Source organism: Myxine glutinosa, chromosome 11, assembly GCF_964187855.1.
Source record: "Myxine glutinosa chromosome 11, kmMyxGlut1.1, whole genome shotgun sequence".
Lineage (NCBI taxonomy): Eukaryota > Metazoa > Chordata > Myxini > Myxiniformes > Myxinidae > Myxine > Myxine glutinosa.
In genome coordinates, this window is record NC_136271.1 from 125,085,506 (window position 1) to 125,103,344 (window position 17,839).

A 17,839-nucleotide genomic window follows, 5' to 3' on the forward strand; every position below is an offset into this window, starting at 1 on the left:
ACGATTGATATGGCGCACACTGTGAGGGATTCCTGTTTCATGTGCGATGACACGTGTGAGGCTGTTTCATGTGCAATTCCAATGCAGTATGTGCACCCCATTGTAATCTGTGTGTTCTTTGTTGCAGCCATTGTAATTCTGTGCAACAAATATTTAAACAACAGATGGTTAACACGATAAAGGCGGGTGTTAGGGTTTTTGTTTTTTAAAATGCGAATTATAAGGGTATTACTTTTTATCCATGTAATCATGAAAAGCTTAGTAGTTTGTCTGATTGAGTGTCTTTCTCTGCCTATCGACACCTAAGAGTCCAGCACTGCCAATAAATAACTGTTATAGACGAGACGGATTTTTGGAAAAAGGCCATGCATAAGCTTCTAGGTGCATTTTTGGGTAAAAGTTGGGAACCTCACTTTTTAACATAACTAGGGTATGCTGAATTCGATTAACCCGGTTCCCAAGCCGAATTTTGAGTTTTTGACCTTCTAATTAGCATAAACAAAATGGCCACCAAATTGTCATTTTTGGACAATTTCTTTGAACAAGCATTTATATATCATGTATATACAGTCACGTGAAAAAGTAAGTACACCCCATGTAAAGTTTTGACTTTTTCAACATATTTCAACATACAGCTATTTGATCTTCATTTCAACAATATTGATCGATAAAGGTGTTATAATATAACAAATATCATGAAACATTTACATTTTGTAGTCCATTGTATAATTTAAATAAACATAAATGCAAATTTCGCATGTGGAAAAAGTAAGTACACCCCTACATTTATCACTACTTCAAATACCTAAAATTATAATCAGGTGCACCAGCTCAGGTGCAAATGATTAGAACATCGTTAGAGAGGATCTTGGAGGAACCTGTCTTGTTTAAACCTCAGACATTTAGTTTGGTTTGCTCTTTCTTGTTGAAGTGTGCGGCGTCACCATGCCTAGATCAAAAGAGCTCTCTGAGGCCTTCAGCAAGAAGGTTATAGATGTCTACGAGTCTGGGAAGGGATTTAAAAAGATCTCCAAACAATTTGAAATCAATCATTCGACTGTCCGGAAGATCATCTACAAGTGGAGAACATTCCAAACAACTTCCAACTTGTTCAGGCCAGGCCGCTCCAGCAAGTTCAGCCCGAGAGCAGACCGCAAGATGCTGAAAGAAGTCTCTAAGAACCCCAGAATGTAATCACGGGACCTACAGGTAGCTCTTGCCACTGTTGATGTCAAAGTGCACGAGTCTACCATTAGAAAGAGGCTGCACAAATTTGATCTACATGGGAGGTGTGCCAGGAGGAAACCTTTGCTGTCCAGAAAGAATATCAGGGCAAGACTAAAGTTTGCCAATGAACACCTAGGCAAAGACCAGCACTTCTGGAACAATGTCCTCTGGACAGATGAGTCAAAGGTAGAGCTATTTGGCCACAGTACCAGAAGACATGTTTCGCGAAAACCAACGACAGCATTTGACCACAAGAACCCGATACCAACTGTAAAGCATGGTGGTGGAAATATTATGGTTTGGGGCAACTATGCTGAATCAGAGCCTGGGCAGCTCACCATCATAGAATCCACTATGAATTCTTCATTGTACCAGAGGGTGCTTGAGGATAATGCGAGGCCATCTGTCGGAAAGTTGAAGCTCAACCGAAGGTGGACTTTGCAACATGACAATGACCCTAAACATACCAGTAAATCCACCAAGGAATGGCTGAAAAGAAAGAAATGGAGGGTTCTGGAATGGCCAAGTCAAAGCCCGGATCTAAATCCCATTGAGATGTTGTGGGGGGATTTGAAACGAGCTGTGCATGCAAGAAACCCCTCAAACATCGCACAGCTGAAAGAATTCTGCATGAAGGAGTGGGCAAAATTTATCCCAGTCTATGTCAGAGACTGGTAGACAGTTATAAGAAACGCCTACTTGAGGTTATTTCTGCCAAAGGGGGCAATACCACCTATTAGAGTCAAGGGTGTACTTACTTTTTCCACATGTGAAATTTGCATTTATGTTTATTTAAATTATACAATAGACTATAAAATGTAAATGTTTCATGATATTTGTTATATTTTATCACCATTATCATCAATATTGTTGAAATGAAGATAAAATAGCTGTATGTTGAAATATGTTGGAAAAGTCAAAACTTTACATGGGGTGTACTTACTTTTTCACGTGACTGTACATGCAGCTCTTTTGCTTTTGCTTTAACTTTACAACTTTTACCCCAAAATGCACCTTTGCAGCCATTCCTCTGATGTGGAATTTCCTTGACTATTTTACGTGTTACATTTACCGAATATCTAAAATAAGAATGAGCAGAATAATTTACCGAATATTTGCTTGTCTAGCTGCTGTTTGTCTCCTTCAAGTTTGTGTGTGTGTGTGTGTGTGTGTGTGTGTGTGTGTGTGTGTGTGTGTGTGTGTGTGTGTGTGTGTGTGTGTGTGTGTGTGTGTGTGTGTGTGTGTGTGTGTGTGTGTGTGTGTGTGTGTGTGTGTGTGTGTGTGTGTGTGTGTGTGTGTGTGTGTGTGTGTGTGTGTGTGTGTGTGTGTTGGAATAAGTGATGGAATGCAAGGAAATTTGGAATAAGTGATGTTGCATTGATGGGTTGACTGATTGCCTGGACGCAACTGAGGTTGTGGATCCACTGATGTACCATCAATTGATGTGGATCCATGATCGAGGTTGTGGATCCGCCGTTTGGAGAGGTCCTGGGGTGAAAGGATCGAAACCTCGAGGGAGAACGGTGCAATACGAGAAGAACCAAACACATCTTTTAGTGTTAGGTAGTGGTAATCAGTTGACTGATTGAACATGAAAACATGCACGGACACATAAAACATGCAATGAAGGGAGCTGGAGACAAGATGGGGAGAGAGAGGGAAGCACACAAGTACAACATTTGAGAGCAGGGACATCAGGAGATCTGTGGGAGGGAGAGGGCTTGGGGGGATTTAATCTTGGGGTTTGGGCTTTGGGGGATTTTCCAGTTTTTGAATCTGGCTTTGTTTATTGTAGGTGGTCTATTGTCCCATAGCATCCCCTATTACATCACTTATGTTCTGCCTCTAGGTCTCCTTATTGTGTTAGGTAGTGGTACACCATTTCTGTGATTATTCCTTTGGAAGATTTTATGTTGATGGTAGACATGTTATTGGCCGATATTTGCTGGGTAGTTGAGTTTGTTCAGACTTTGGGATGAGGAAGTTGTTACGTTCTGTGAAACAATCATCCATTACCTTTTCCTCTTGGATAAGCTCGTTGAATGCTCAAACATAGTGAACCTGGAGAGCATCTAGTGATTTTGTCAGAAATTTGGAATTCTATCCGGGCCTGGGATTTTGTCGTTCACCATTTTTGCTAGTTATTTTTATATACTTTTTCTTCATCAATGATCACCAGGGGGCATTTCCCTTTGATGTTGCTTTCTTTTCCAAGTTTCGGATCCATTCCACACCCTTATTGTGTTCTTTTGGATCTTTATAAATCCCTTTCCAGAAATGTTCAACTTTATCTTGTTCAGGGGCCTTGATACATTTTGCTTTTGTTTCCCAAGTTTGCAGTCGAATCTTTTCAGGTTATTTTCAAACATCTGGTTTAGCTTTCTCCCCTTGTTGACTTCGTCTTAGTTTATTATTTTAAAAATCTTCCTTGCTATCATTTACATTTTGAGTTTGTTTACAGCAACCATTATCTATAAGTATTTGTTTTCGATTTTATATTTGTTTTTTATTTTTGGGTTTCTCTTCTTTAGCTTTAGGCTTTGGTTTCCTCTCATGAATTGTATTTCATAAGCTAGCAGGATGACCTAGTATAGGTACACAGACTGGTCTCCAAGCTGTTTAGGTTTGAATCTCGGCCCAGATAAAAACTATCAGCAGGTAGAGTGATTCATCAATGAGTGTGCTGCCCCTCGGATGGATTTTAAATGGGTGTCCCATGTGCAGACATTGCTTGGTGGACATTTGAAGATCCCGTGGTGTTCTTTGTGAAGAGACGTCGCTGGCACCATGGCCAAATTTGAAATTCCTGCCCTAACCTCAGTTAAACATCAGGCCTGGCCAGCCATTTTGTGAAAGACTCGGGCCAAAATTTCCCCGGCCAACCCCACAAGAACATGCGGAATAATTTTGGCCCTTAAAGAGGAGGAGGAGGAAGAAGAAGAATTGTTGTATTCCATCTAGTGAAGTGTGCGTGTGCGCATGCATTAGTGCGACTGCTTTACGGAATTTGGTACAGGCCATATGGGTGCTAAAATTGCTTTTCCTGTACCATCTGTTTAAGTATTGAACACATCATTTGTCATTTCCATGGTTGTTGCTCTTATTGTTTTTGTTTGGAGACTTTTAAAGTAAATTGTTTGTTGTACTGCAAAATAGTAATCGGGAGGGTAGTTTTTAAAACTCTTGGGTTTGAGATACTCACAATGTCCAAGAAACACCCTTCTTTTGTTATTTAATATACTATGAGTACACATCTAATTAGGAAGTAAAACCTTTTCTTACTACTAATTATACATATCTGTTATATAGCGAAAGGTGAAAGTTTTGGCATTTATTGGGCTCTTCCTCTATGTCGTTCCTCAGACCTTTTGAACACCCCTCCAATGCAGCCAGTGCTTCAGATTTACTGGTTGTTACCTTTACCTGCTCGCTGAGTCTTTGTCATCAGTGGGCCTCTGACTTGATATCAAATTAAATGCATTTCCTGATACTATACAAGGGTTGTTCAAGTTCTAACTGCGTTGCTGTATTTAATTATTAATCTGCAGGTATAACCGAAAATATAGGGTTATGCACAAAGGTTCATAAATTTTGAGGGAATTTGTATTTATAGTGTTGATTACCACTATGCTGTGGCTTGCTGATGGAGCGGGTGAAACGTTACTGGTATATGAGTTGAATTCCCACGGCTGCTCAGGGCGGAAGTTTCCACAACATGAATACGGAAGTGAATACGGTGTGGTTACCTGTCCAGGGCTGGTTCTTAGTCCCAGGAACATTCACCACTTGTCACGGACATCCCGATGCTCTGTCAAGAGTGTGGCCTCCACCACCACAATCCAAGCAATACCCATAATTGTGTTTTCTGCTTCAATGCACCCCCCTGAGAATCAAGATGGCAGCAAATGAGAGTGTGGGAAAGCATGGAACACCAAATAATTGTGGAATTTCTGGTCAACAAAAATATCAAGTCTTTGAAAATTCACTGATTGGTTGCTCAGTTATTGCCTTGTCAAGGAGGGGCATATTTGAGAGCATCTTGAAGGAAAAGAGTTTTTGATGAATGAGGCGATTTAAGAATGATGTTCTGTGCTGGGTCCAAACAACCCAAACAATCCTACACTGAAGGCACATTAAAGCAACCACTCCATTGCTACAAGTATTGCTTTAAAGCAGGGGTTCTTAACCTTTTTCCCTGTCAAGACCCCCAACGGATTGCCCACGATGTCCCCATACCACCTTCGCCAGGCTATTGACTGACCAAGGAGCACCTTAGGTGCGCATAGCTAGGGGGGACTGGGGGCATGTCCCCCTAGAATTTTTTTGATTTCTATGTGCTCTGTGGTGCATTCTGAGGGGTGTTTTTACTTTAATTGCCTATTTTTTTGGATGAAAATTGGTAACTTATTACCCAGAAAAGGGCCTAGTTCCGGGATCGGCGCCTGATTACCAGTCCCATTAGGTTTTTTTTTTTGTTTTTTTTTGTATACTGAATCGAGGCTCGTGAAAGAGCCAACATTTATTTCACAAACAAATCAACCAGACAAACAAAATATATAAAAAGAGGGAGCGGAAGACAAGATGGGGAAGAGGTTCCAGTGTGACTTCAAAATATCTCAGTAGCTTAGTTTTACATATGGATAATTAGGAACAGAACAGGAAAGAAAATCATTAGGATTTATCCCTATTTATTTCTTTGCTTGTTAACAAAGAAACAAAACAAACTAAACTAAACGAAAACATGCAAGTTTTATGCAAGCCGTTTTTCGTGCAATCAGAATATGGAACCGGGGCACAGTTTGTGACAATGCCACTCGCATATCATCGGACACATCAAGTCGATTTCTCCACTCTGATTTCAGGTTCAATAAGGCAGAGAAACCTGTTTCACAGAGATACGTAGTTGTGAAAGGAACCAACACATTCATTGCCCTCTTCGCCAAGCTAGGGTAAGCTGCTATCTGCTCACACCAAAACTGCTTAACATCCAGCCCAGCCTTTCCGAAATCAGCTTTCTTTCTTTGACCTTCTTGGAACTCGATCAAATCATCCTTCACTAAATCGTTGCCACTCATCGTGTCAAATTGAGAATGAGGTCGTAATTGCCGTAATTGCCGATATTCGGTTCTTCACCTGATGTCCTAATGGCCTACAATCTCACGTAATGTAGGGCCTACATTACGTGACAGCACATTGGCTCAATGTGAACTTTGACCCACCCTAATCGCTATGTAAATGTTCTCATTGTCATGTCAATCATGCATTGTAATCGCATGCATACGCCTGGGCGTATCGTTGATTTATTCGAATTTTATTAGAAAATGGAATTTATATTTGCTTGAAATATAATTATACAAATATAATTTGTTTTGAAATATATATATTTATAATTAAATATATATTTATTATATATTTAAAGTTGATATTTCATTGAATTTATTACAATTTATTATTATAATTTATTCGAGTCCCATACCCCCAGATTTTGGTCCCCATACCCCAGGTTAAGAACCCCAGCTTTAAAGTATGAGGATGCTGTGATAAAATGTGAATATCATTTTCGTAATGTGCATAAAGCTTTTGGTATAAGGATAAATTAGAGTCAAATTTGAAATACCCTTGTACAGGTTGTTCATGCCACGTTTAAAGTACCCTGGACACACTTATGATATGTTGTCCTTCCACGCCAGGTTGGGCCAAGTTTGCACGGCTAACGAGGGCTCTGACAAGCAGCAGGAGTGTTCTGCAGCAACTTTCGGCGAATGCCCATCGTAGTGATGCCACCCAGAAGCCTCTGCGACTGGCCGAGGTGAGAGGAATTCCTCCACCTCTATTATTGAGGCTAGACCGGATAGGACCATCTCTGATTAACATCTACTTGTTGGCTAACGCAATAGTTTCATGAGTAAGTTCAATCCCAAACTGGGCGTCCCGTCTGCTGACAATAGCGGACGTTAGAGATCTCATGGTGTCTTTCGCGAAGAGTAGGCAAGTTATCATCGGCACCCTGAACAAATTGACAATTTCCTACTTTAATCTACGGGGGGGGGGGGGGGGGGGGGTGTGACATCGGAGGCGTATCCCCGCTTCCCAGCAATGATGCAAACAAGCAGCCTTGTGCGGAATACAAAATTATACAAATGTACTATAAAAGAGAGCCGTTGGTCTGTCTTTGTGTCGCCATTTTTATCAGAGATGGCTGAACGGATCTTCGTCAAACTTTAAGAGGTTCATCAGTAAGTGCCTGTGAGTGTTTTAGGGGAAAAAAAATTGGAAAATAAAAAGATCGTTTTTTTGGATTTAAAAAAAATCTCTCTATAGTGCCTAAGCCTTTTGATTAATGACACTTACAATTATATACAAGTACACATTCACATAAATAAATACAAACCACAAACATTTGAACACAAAAAATCAAACAATTCCAGAAGTGTACGAACTTGGGAGTAAAGCTTCTTCTTCTTCCTGAAAGTCATCATACTTAACTCAGAAACGTGATCAACAGTGCATTCACCAACAAAGAGGTGAAATGATGATTTGACATTTGTGATGGATTCTGATTTGGATGTAATTACTTTTTCCATGATATTTATCCTCATTTCAAATATGTTAATGTTTCTTTTTTACATGAGCAACGCTGGGTACTCCAGCTATAAACACTTATATACTTTACTCGGGGTACAAATACAAATACAACTTTGGCTGGGGGGTAACATCGGCTATGTGGCCGCGGTCTCATTCGGAGGTGTGTGGGACTTGGAGAGGAGCGTAAATTCTCTGTGTAAATGTATATGGTGTAGTGCCACCTGGTGATGGTGGCAGAGGGTATTACAATTTCCTTTTTTACCTGGGCAACACTGAGGTTAAAGAACTCTGCACGGGTAAATTTTTCCTCCTTCCCTTCCCCCTCCCCCAAAACGGAGGAGCCTGTCAAAGCCCCCGGATCTGGATCCGGATCCGGATCTTCACCAAAATCGAATCGATTCTTCTTTGTCACATACACAACCGGGCCAACAAGTTTCGTTCAAATCCGTCCATAACTTGACATATCCTGCTATGTATCGTTTTTGGCCCTATCTCCCAATGGTGAAGAATCACTGAAAAAAATTCTGGGAGCCAGAACCGAATCCGGATCTTCACCATAATCTAACCATTTCGTCCTTGTCACATACACTACCACTCTGCCAAATTTCGTCCAAATCCGTCCACAACTTTTTGAGATATATTTGTTCACAAACGGACAGACAGACAAACGGACAAACAGACAGACAGGGGTGAAGACATTACCTCCACATTTGGTGGCAGAGGTAATTAATTACAAGCTTTGAAAATTCCCAATATCCCAACTTTGATGCAAGAAATAGTACTAATAAAACATTTTGTAGAGTGGTTTGAGTTTGTGGAGTCCAAGCTCTACAATTTTAATTCCAGCTATTGCTTAAACGTGTTAGAGGCTCATGATATTTTAACCACCTGTGTTGATATTTGATTCGTGAATTTAAGTTAAAATGGAGACTCACAGGTAAAAGAAGGTTCCCATTATTGAACTGCTGGTTTGCTCTACCACCTGTAAGGTTCTAGTAAGGTATAGGTCTGTCTAGCAAGGCTGCCTTCCTGTGTTCCACATCGCACCTGTAGAGCAACGTCCCCCCATGGACAAATCTAATGGCCAGGCTCTCTCTTCTTCCCTCAGGCTTCACACGTGAATTTTGACATCTTGCCACAGTACAAGCAGGAAACGCCAAAGACTCCACCTCACATAATCCTGCATTACTGTGCATTCAAGACCACGTGGGACTGGCTCATTCTTATTCTCACTTTCTACACGGCCATCATGGTTCCGTACAACGTCTCCTTCAGGAGTAAGCAAAAGCAGAACAACATGGCATGGCTGGTGGTTGACAGTGTGGTCGACGTAATATTCCTGGTGGACATTGTCCTAAACTTCCATACCACCTTCGTGGGTCCTGCTGGTGAAGTCATCTCAGACCCTGGCCTTATACGAGCAAACTACCTGAAAACCTGGTTCGTCATAGACCTGTTGTCCTGCCTGCCATACGACATCATCAATGCGTTTGAAAATGTTGATGAGGTGAGTAATTTTTATGTGCTTTTCAGCTTGTGCAACATTGTGTTGTCCTGTGAAGTGTGTTGGCCTTTTTGAGGTCCATGAAAACTATATTCATCAAATAATTGATGTTGTATGTGAGTAATTTTGATGTGCTTTTCAGTTTGTTGTGCAACATTGTGTTGTCCAGTGAAGTGTGTTGGCCTTTTTGAGGTCCATGAAAACTATATTCATCAAATAATTGATGTTGTATGTGAGTAATTTTGATGTGCTTTTCAGTTTGTTGTGCAACATTGTGTTGTCCAGTGAAGTGTGTTGGCCTTTTTGAGGTCCATGAAAACTATATTCATCAAATAATTGATGTTGTATGTGAGTAATTTTGATGTGCTTTTCAGTTTGTTGTGCAACATTGTGTTGTCCAGTGAAGTGTGTTGGCCTTTTTGAGGTCCATGAAAACTATATTCATCAAATAATTGATGTTGTATTAATTATGGGTTTCTTCCATGTCTTTAATGTACATTATTTTCTCTGATAGCATTTAAGGTATTTGAAATCACAACTAGTAACTTGGGGAAACATCGCTTAGTAAAGTTTGTGATGAATAGAATGATTCCGTTTGGTTTAATTAAAGGGAGATTGTGTTTAACAAGTTTGCTAAAAAAAAATTCAAAGATGTAATATCCGTTGTTGGATATTCAGAAAATGAAGTCCTTAACAAGAAGCACAGCTGCCCTGCAAAGCAAGGTGTGCGTCCGACGTTTCGAGTACCGAGTGATCTTCATCTGGGACTGTGCAGGCAGTCCAAGGGGAGGGGAGTGATATCACATGAGTGCAACCACTTTGGGCCTGACCATCCGCATCGTAGTCACATGATGGTGCACGTGCTCTCCTCTTGGAATAATCGAATACCTGGCGCATGGTGTCTGCACAGTTCCAGATGAAGATTGTTCGGTGGTCGAATCTTCTCTTCTTGCCACTAATTGAGTTGGTGGCGGTCTGGTTTTCGATATTCTTTTTGATTGTACACGTAGATATACCCGAATCCATCCAGATTTATGCTAACTAGCTGAGTCTATAATGGTAGTCAAGTATATTGTGCGTGTTTATGATCTTAATTTTCCTAAATCTTACAGTAAAGTTCAACATTGCAAACTAAGTTAAGAACAAGTGCCAAAAAAGCAGGCTAATAGAGTGGGCAGAGTTGTTTGAGTCTGGATGGAATGAAATAATTAGAAGAGAAAGGTAGGGGTCAGGTTGGGGCCTAACTTTGCTTGTATGAGTAATTTATATTAATGACATTGATGAAATAATAAGGGTCAGTTAATCTAACTTTGCATGTGATATTAAACTGTAGGGGGTAAGGTAAAAAGGTCAGAAAGAATAAAGAGGTCCCCTATAATTGTATACTTTTGGGTGGAGGATGTGGAATGTGTGGGACATGGGATAGCATGTCGGCCCACAGGCATGATCTAGTGGGATGGGTAAAAACAATGGTATCTAGATTTGTATTTACATGGGGACATATGCTACAAATACGATGCAGTCAAATAGTGGGGCCTGGAGTGACAAACACGTGAAATGGAATCGTCGGATGCACCAGATAAGATATTTATGTTGTCTGACTCAGCGTTGGCATTGCATAGATTTGTCGGTCAGCTGCATGTAGACATATTTATGCCTTCAATTGTGTTTACCTTATTAGAGATTGATATGACTGTTGTGAAAATCAAGATACAACAGCAACCCAAAGTAGGTTTAATCGTAATTCGTTCTCAACATCATCTAGAGAGAAACCAATAAACATGGTATTAATAATACATACAGGTGAATACAGGTGCGGACAGGCTGTATGACTATAAAAGCTTTGATACATATTGCAGACACGTTACCTTTCTAAGGGAAGCCCAGAGAAGCTCTAGAGGTACATCGCTAGGGTTACATCGTGGTGACGGATCTACATCGCCTGTCCGCGCTGATATATATATAGGAACCGAGAAAGGGTCGCGTAGCGGCCATGAGGCGAATAACATCAGTGTCGTAATTTGGATGACGATTTCATTACATTCTCCCCGCGCTTAGATCCAAACTCGGCGGTGAAGAACAGCAGACACATACAGAGGAATACATAGGAATGCAAAGAACGAAATACATTGGAAAGATGTCACTGCCGGTCGAACGTCCAAGGGGCCATCAATCCCGATGGCAGGGTTACTGCATTTCAGCCAGTTAGCCCAGTTAGCAATCAATCTCCAGCTATAGATATAGCCCTCATGATAATTAGAGATGATGGATGAATTGTATGTATACATCTACCTCTGCAATCGAATAGAAAACTATTATTATGTATGGTACTTTAATGTTTATGGCGTAGCCCATTGGGCAATGCCGTCAAGAACAGTGCTGGTCCATCTGTATGTATGTATGTATGTATGTATGTATGTCCCCTCAAACGTATACCAATCAGAACTGAGGATCTGGTCACATGACATGGCGATGTGTTACATCTGGAGGAAGTCCCAGTCAAGAAGATATCGGACCGAGCATGCAGTGGTCATCCCAGGGAGAAGACGTTGAGCCGTGGGTAGTAGTAGTCTTCCTGTGGGGTAGTCTGAGTAGATAAGTGTACCTCGTTGAACAGTGAGAAACGGCTCAGTAGCTAGATGGATAAGGTGTACCTTTGAGATTCGCAACTCATTACATAAGGTGTGCCATGACGAAGAGCGACTGGCCATACGACGCAAAGCAACGCATTACAGGCAGATGTCGGTGTGGCAGATGTGTAATTCAGTAAACCATAACAGTAAGTAAGAAGACCATTACAGTAGGTCTGTACCCGCCCTGGCTCCCAAGGGTACATACGCAGTACAAGCGCATGTAGCGGCACGCGAATCTACCGTTGGCAGCGATCGCACGAGTCACGAGCGGCCTCTGAAGGCTGCCTGGACGACCGGCATGGCCGATTACGACGACGCACAAACGGTCGAAACGCGCCTCTCCAGCGAAGCGCGCAGGACCGCCGGGATGCATATGGCAAGCTTGTCCATCTGCACCGCGCGCGGAGGATCGGAGAAGATCGGCAGACCGAGAGAGTCCCGGCTGGACAAACCATGTTTGTCCCAGCGTCGTCCCGGATCGTTATGATTGATTGTCATGATTGTCACGCGGATCGGAGAAGATCGGCAGACCGAGAGAGTTCCGGCTGGACAAACCATGTTTGTCCCAGCGTCGTCCCGGATCGTTATGATTGATTGCCATGATTGTCACGCCAGATGACCCGGATGGATTGGCCATCCCGGATGTCCGACCGATCCATCCAGTTGACGCCATCGTTGCATGGCACGGATCCAGCCGGACCGCGGATGGATCGACCATCCACGGACGCAATGGCACAGAGAAGGCCCGGATGGATTGGCCATCCCGGATGTCCGACCGATCCATCCAGGTAACGCCAACGTGGCATGGCACGGATCCAGCCGGACCGCGGTTGGATCGTCCATCCACGGACGCAATACCGCAGTGCAGCTCATTGAGGCTGCATTGGGAGGGAGAGGTGTACTCTATTTGATTGATTAATTGTATATTTAAAATCAATAAAAGATTATCACAAAATATTGTCTAATCAATTGGCGCATCGCATAACTAACCCACAAGGGCGAGGAGGGAGTCGCCACCCGGGCGAGCAACAAGAACCTCCCGGGTCCCCACAAGAGTCGAGGTGGCCCGATCACAGGGATGGGCCATGTCGAGAAAACAAAAGGTCGCAGGGGCCATGGGTCACGGTGTACCCAGTGAGACCAGCGCGACCTCACGGGAGCGCGGCAGATTAGCAACATGGTCATATCCCTAGGACATACTATCCACAAACCGCAAGAATAACGAGGTAGACAAAACATCTGTTAAAGAGGTGGCTGCAGTGCGCTGCATACCGAAGACAGACGACCTTCACAGTCTGGGTCAGGCTGAGTCACAGTCAGACTGGGGCATAGGGAAACGGAATCAGACGAGGCGTCTCGCAGTCTCGAACTGTACGAGGCAAGAGCTCTGTCCGATAACAACGAGCCCAGAGTCAAGGACGAGCACGCAGTACGGTGTCCTCGTTACATGCGCAGGCGACGAGGGAGTCGGGCGCGACGCTCAATGTCACGAGGTCACCGTGTACTCCCACCGCGGTGACCCTGAGGGAGCGCCGCGGTACGTTGTACACGTCGTTACGTAAAGGACAATTAGTACATAGAAAGGTAACGAATCCCCGATGAGACCGCGGGAAGCACGCCATTACGCAAATGACGCCGCGAAGCGAACGCGTCTAAGATGCTGTAAAGCGTACGCGTGATACAGTCGATGACGTCATCAAGTAGGTCGGGCGGGTTTGACGGCGAGCTCCAGCCGAGCGGCATCCCCAGACGGAGCAAAGCAGCACACCGAAATCCAACGTCTCGCGCGCAGCAGCACCCGAGCGAGCCCGAGATCGGCACACGGCACACGAACCCGGCCGACGGCGAAAGCATCATCTAGGGCGCACCGCGTACGAGGGAAACCGAAAGCCGCGTCTCGGCCCGTTCCCGTTGATCCAGAGCGGGCGAGCCCGCCGAGCCGAGGGGCGAGCACGCCGAGTCGAGATGGCGAGCAAGCCCGGCAGCGACAGACCGCACGACCCGAAGCAGCGCCCCGCCTGCCTGGCTGCCGGGTCTAAGGAGCGATCACATACAACGCCCTGAAGTAGCATCTCATATGAGGTGCATCGAGCATGAAGGATGAAGAGGAGGCCTTTCAGTCCGACAAGCCTGCTCTACACCAACACTACATAAACGCAATATAACGCAATCCAACAGCTTATCGAATTAAATAATTGGGTGAAACGCGGGGTGTAAAAAAAAAGAATGAAAGCATTCGGTCCACATACATTCCATGCACAGCATTTTTACAATGGTCGCAGGTGGTTAACGCATACGCCGTTTGATCAAGTAAAACAAAGGACGAAGAAGAACGATCACTTATAGAATACACATGGTAGTCAGGTATACGATCAACCATTAGAAGCATATGCCCGTGTGTCGTGAAAGGCTATGAAGGTCCCGCTCGACGTCCATAGAAACTCATCCGTGCTGCGACGAGTCGTCGCATGGTGCCAAGCGAGCCTCCATTGAGGCGAATCCGGGCAGCGGAGTCGCCGGCCTCGGGGGAGCAGCTGCTATCGCAGGTGGGATTGCGACGGCCGCGATCAGAATCGCCGGCCTCACAGAGTGCCCGCGAGAGGAACCGCATGCAAAGGGGTCCATCCAGTGAAGAGGCGGCGCGCGCAACTGGCGCGTCGTGCATTTGTAGTGATTCCTTCCAGCGACGGTGCGGTGCCACGCGAAGGGTGCCACGTGTAGGAGGTGATCGGAATCAGGATGGGATCGCGGGCCTCCCAGAGTAGTAGCACGCGATGGGAGCAGTGCACGTCGATTCGCGTGGAGGAGGTGGTTCCACCGAGTATCGAGTGGTCGGGGTGAGCCGGTCGTGAGAGGCACGGCGTGCTTCCGACGAGCAGCGCGCGTTCGCGCGGAGGAGATGGGCCACAGAGTAGCGAGTAGTCGGAGTGGAGCCGGTCGTGAGAGGCACGGCGTGATTCCGACGAGCAGCGCGCGTTCGCGCGGAGGAGATGGGCCACAGAGTAGCGAGTGGTCGGAGTGGAGCCGGTCGTGAGAGAGAGATGTGACTCGGAGTAGATGGGCCACTGAGTAGCGAGTGGTCGGAGTGTGCCGTCCGTGTGGAGGCATAGCCGACATGGGAGACGTGATCACTCGCGTAGGAATCTCAACTCGGGCCGAGGCACGCATATCTAGGATGAATCCCTCGGACGGAGCCGTTAGTGCTTCCGAGCTGCGATCGGACGGGTAGGCCGGCGGCTCCAAGCGGGTCCGTCGTTCCGACGGGGTCTCAACCGCGGGACGTTGCCCAGTAGCATCGTGCTCCAGGCATCGAGCCGGAGTCCGTCACGCCTGCTCTGGCGTTCGGGTCTCATGAGAGCAGGTCGCTTTTTGTCGACGCGGTCCCGCGAAAAGGCTTGCGACGTCCCGTCTTTCGAGGCAGGCCGGCAGCGAGAGTAGTCGGAGCTCCGTTGCTGGAGCTAGCTCGACGGGTCCTCCGCTGGGCATTCTTCTCCGAGGCGAGCAGTGCAGGAGTGATGTCAGGAGAGGAATTACGATTAAGTGTTGTGAAAATCAAGATACAACAGCAACCCAAAGTAGGTTTAATCGTAATTCGTTCTCAACATCATCTAGAGAGAAACCAATAAACATGGTATTAATAATACATACAGGTGAATACAGGTGCGGACAGGCTGTATGACTATAAAAGCTTTGATACATATTGCAGACACGTTACCTTTCTAAGGGAAGCCCAGAGAAGCTCTAGAGGTACATCGCTAGGGTTACATCGTGGTGACGGATCTACATCGCCTGTCCGCGCTGATATATATATAGGAACCGAGAAAGGGTCGCGTAGCGGCCATGAGGCGAATAACATCAGTGTCGTAATTTGGATGACGATTTCATTACAATGACTACTCTGCATGTGTCCCATCTACTAGCCTTTGTTTGAGGGTATTTAATAGATGGGCTACTCAAAAAGATTCGATCATCGCATGCTTGTACCCTGGCCAAACTCCAAATTCCTGGCCTCACCTGGCTCGGAGAAGGGAAAAAAACAAAGATGTTTACCTGGGAGAAATGAAAGTTGTGTTGTGGATGTTCTCGAAGTGTTATTTTAGAGAATCGACACAATAAATTCAATTTTTGACATGGTGATGTGGAACAGGAATTGGGTGCACTGCTTGAAAATAAAGCAATAATGAAGATAAAGCAATAATGAACTTGATCCAAGGTGAGATCAGGATGGTTTTACTTGGAGAGTACATTAGGGTGGTTCTTAGCTACATAAGGTAAAAAAATTGTTTTGAATTGTTCTACTCCGAACCTTTAATTTTTTTGGTATTAAGGTAAAACTTCTCCATGTGAAATATTTAGGGGTTGCACAGTGACTCATGGTTTCCAGCCACTCATTGTTGCCCGATAAGTGTCGATTTCCTGCAATCGGGAAACCTCTGACGATGTTCTGTCACAACTTGAAGCAGATACTGGGTTTGCTGTTCATCCCCTGTTGTACTCTTCAATGAGAGCAACTGCATGCACCAGAGTACAGCTGTACTGTATTCAATGAACTGAAAAGCAACTTCAAAATGTGCAGTACATAGCAAGGTCATAGGTCAACTGCAATGGGCAAAATTACAAGAATAGCAGTGGAAAATAAATAATTAACTCCAAACATTTACGCGAGCCAAATATGTGAAATTACAAACTCCGTGTGCAACCCCGAACTGTAGTCCAAATGGCTTAAAATTTCACGAAAAGGCTGTTTTCATACATTCAAAGTTTTTTAAGTGTTAGGAGCATGACTTTTCTAACTTTCATTTTGAAGAACCATCCAAGAACCAATACACATGAAAGCCCTCTTGGGGTTTGCCAAAAAGCACCTAAAGGACTCTCAGACTGTGAGAAACAAGATTCTGTGGGCTTTCATGTGTCTTTCACTGAGGAGAAGCTTCCGTCTGGCCACTCTGCCATAAAGCCCAGATCGGTGGAGTGTTGCAGTGATGGTTGTCCTTCTGGAAGTTTCTCAGATCTCCACACAGGATCTCTGGAGCTCAGCCAGAGTGACCATCAGGTTCTTGGTCACCTCTCTTACCAAGGCCCTTCTCCCCCGATTGCTTAGTTTGGCCAAGCGGCCAGCTCTAGGAAGAGTCCTGGTTGTTCCAAACTTCTTCCATTTACGAATTATGGAGGCCACTCTGCTCTTGGGAACCTTCAATGCAGCAGAGATTTTTTTTTGTAGGCTTCCCCAGATCTGTGCCTCGACACAATCCTGTCTCTGAGCTCTGCAGGCAGTTCCTTCGACCTCATGGCTTGGTTTTTGCTCTGATATGCATTGTCAGCTGTGAGACCTTATATAGACAGGTGTGCGCCTTTCCAAATCATGTCCAAACAATTGGATTTACCACAGGTGGACTCCAATCAAGGTGTAGAAACATCTCAAAGATGATCAAGAGAAATGGGAGACACCTGAGCTAAATTTCAAGTGTCATAGCAAAGGGTCTGAATACTTATGTAAATGTGATATTTCAGTTTTTTCTTTTTAATAAATTTGCAAAACTTTCTAAAATCCTGTTTTCTCTCTGTCATTATGGGGTATTGAGTGTAGATTGATGAGGGAAAAAATGAATTTAAACGATTTCAGCATAAGGCTGCAACATAACAAAATGTGAAAAAAGTGAAGGGGTCTGACTACTGTCTGAATGCAGTGTGTGTGTGTGTGTGTGTGTGTGTGTGTGTGTGTGTGTGTGTGTGTGTGTGTGTGTGTGTGTGTGTGTGTGTGTGTGTGTGTGTGTGTGTGTGTGTGTGTGTGTGTGTGTGTGTGTGTGTGTGTGTGTGTGTGTGTGTGTGTGTGTGTGTGTATATATATAAACGATTTCAGCATAAGGCTGCAACATAACAAAATGTGAAA

At 44.4% G+C, this 17,839-nt stretch overlaps 1 protein-coding gene across 1 annotated transcript in view; it reads left to right on the plus strand.

Moving 5' to 3' along the window:
- The window catches only part of KCNH1 (potassium voltage-gated channel subfamily H member 1), a 728,543-nt gene that overhangs the window by 170,994 nt on the left and 539,710 nt on the right, over window positions 1-17,839 (plus strand). Inside the window, exons 5-6 of the mRNA XM_068131096.2 lie at window positions 6,918-7,036; window positions 8,921-9,319. Of these exons, the coding sequence (XP_067987197.1) occupies window positions 6,918-7,036; window positions 8,921-9,319 (518 nt within the window). The remainder of the gene's footprint in view (window positions 1-6,917; window positions 7,037-8,920; window positions 9,320-17,839) is intronic.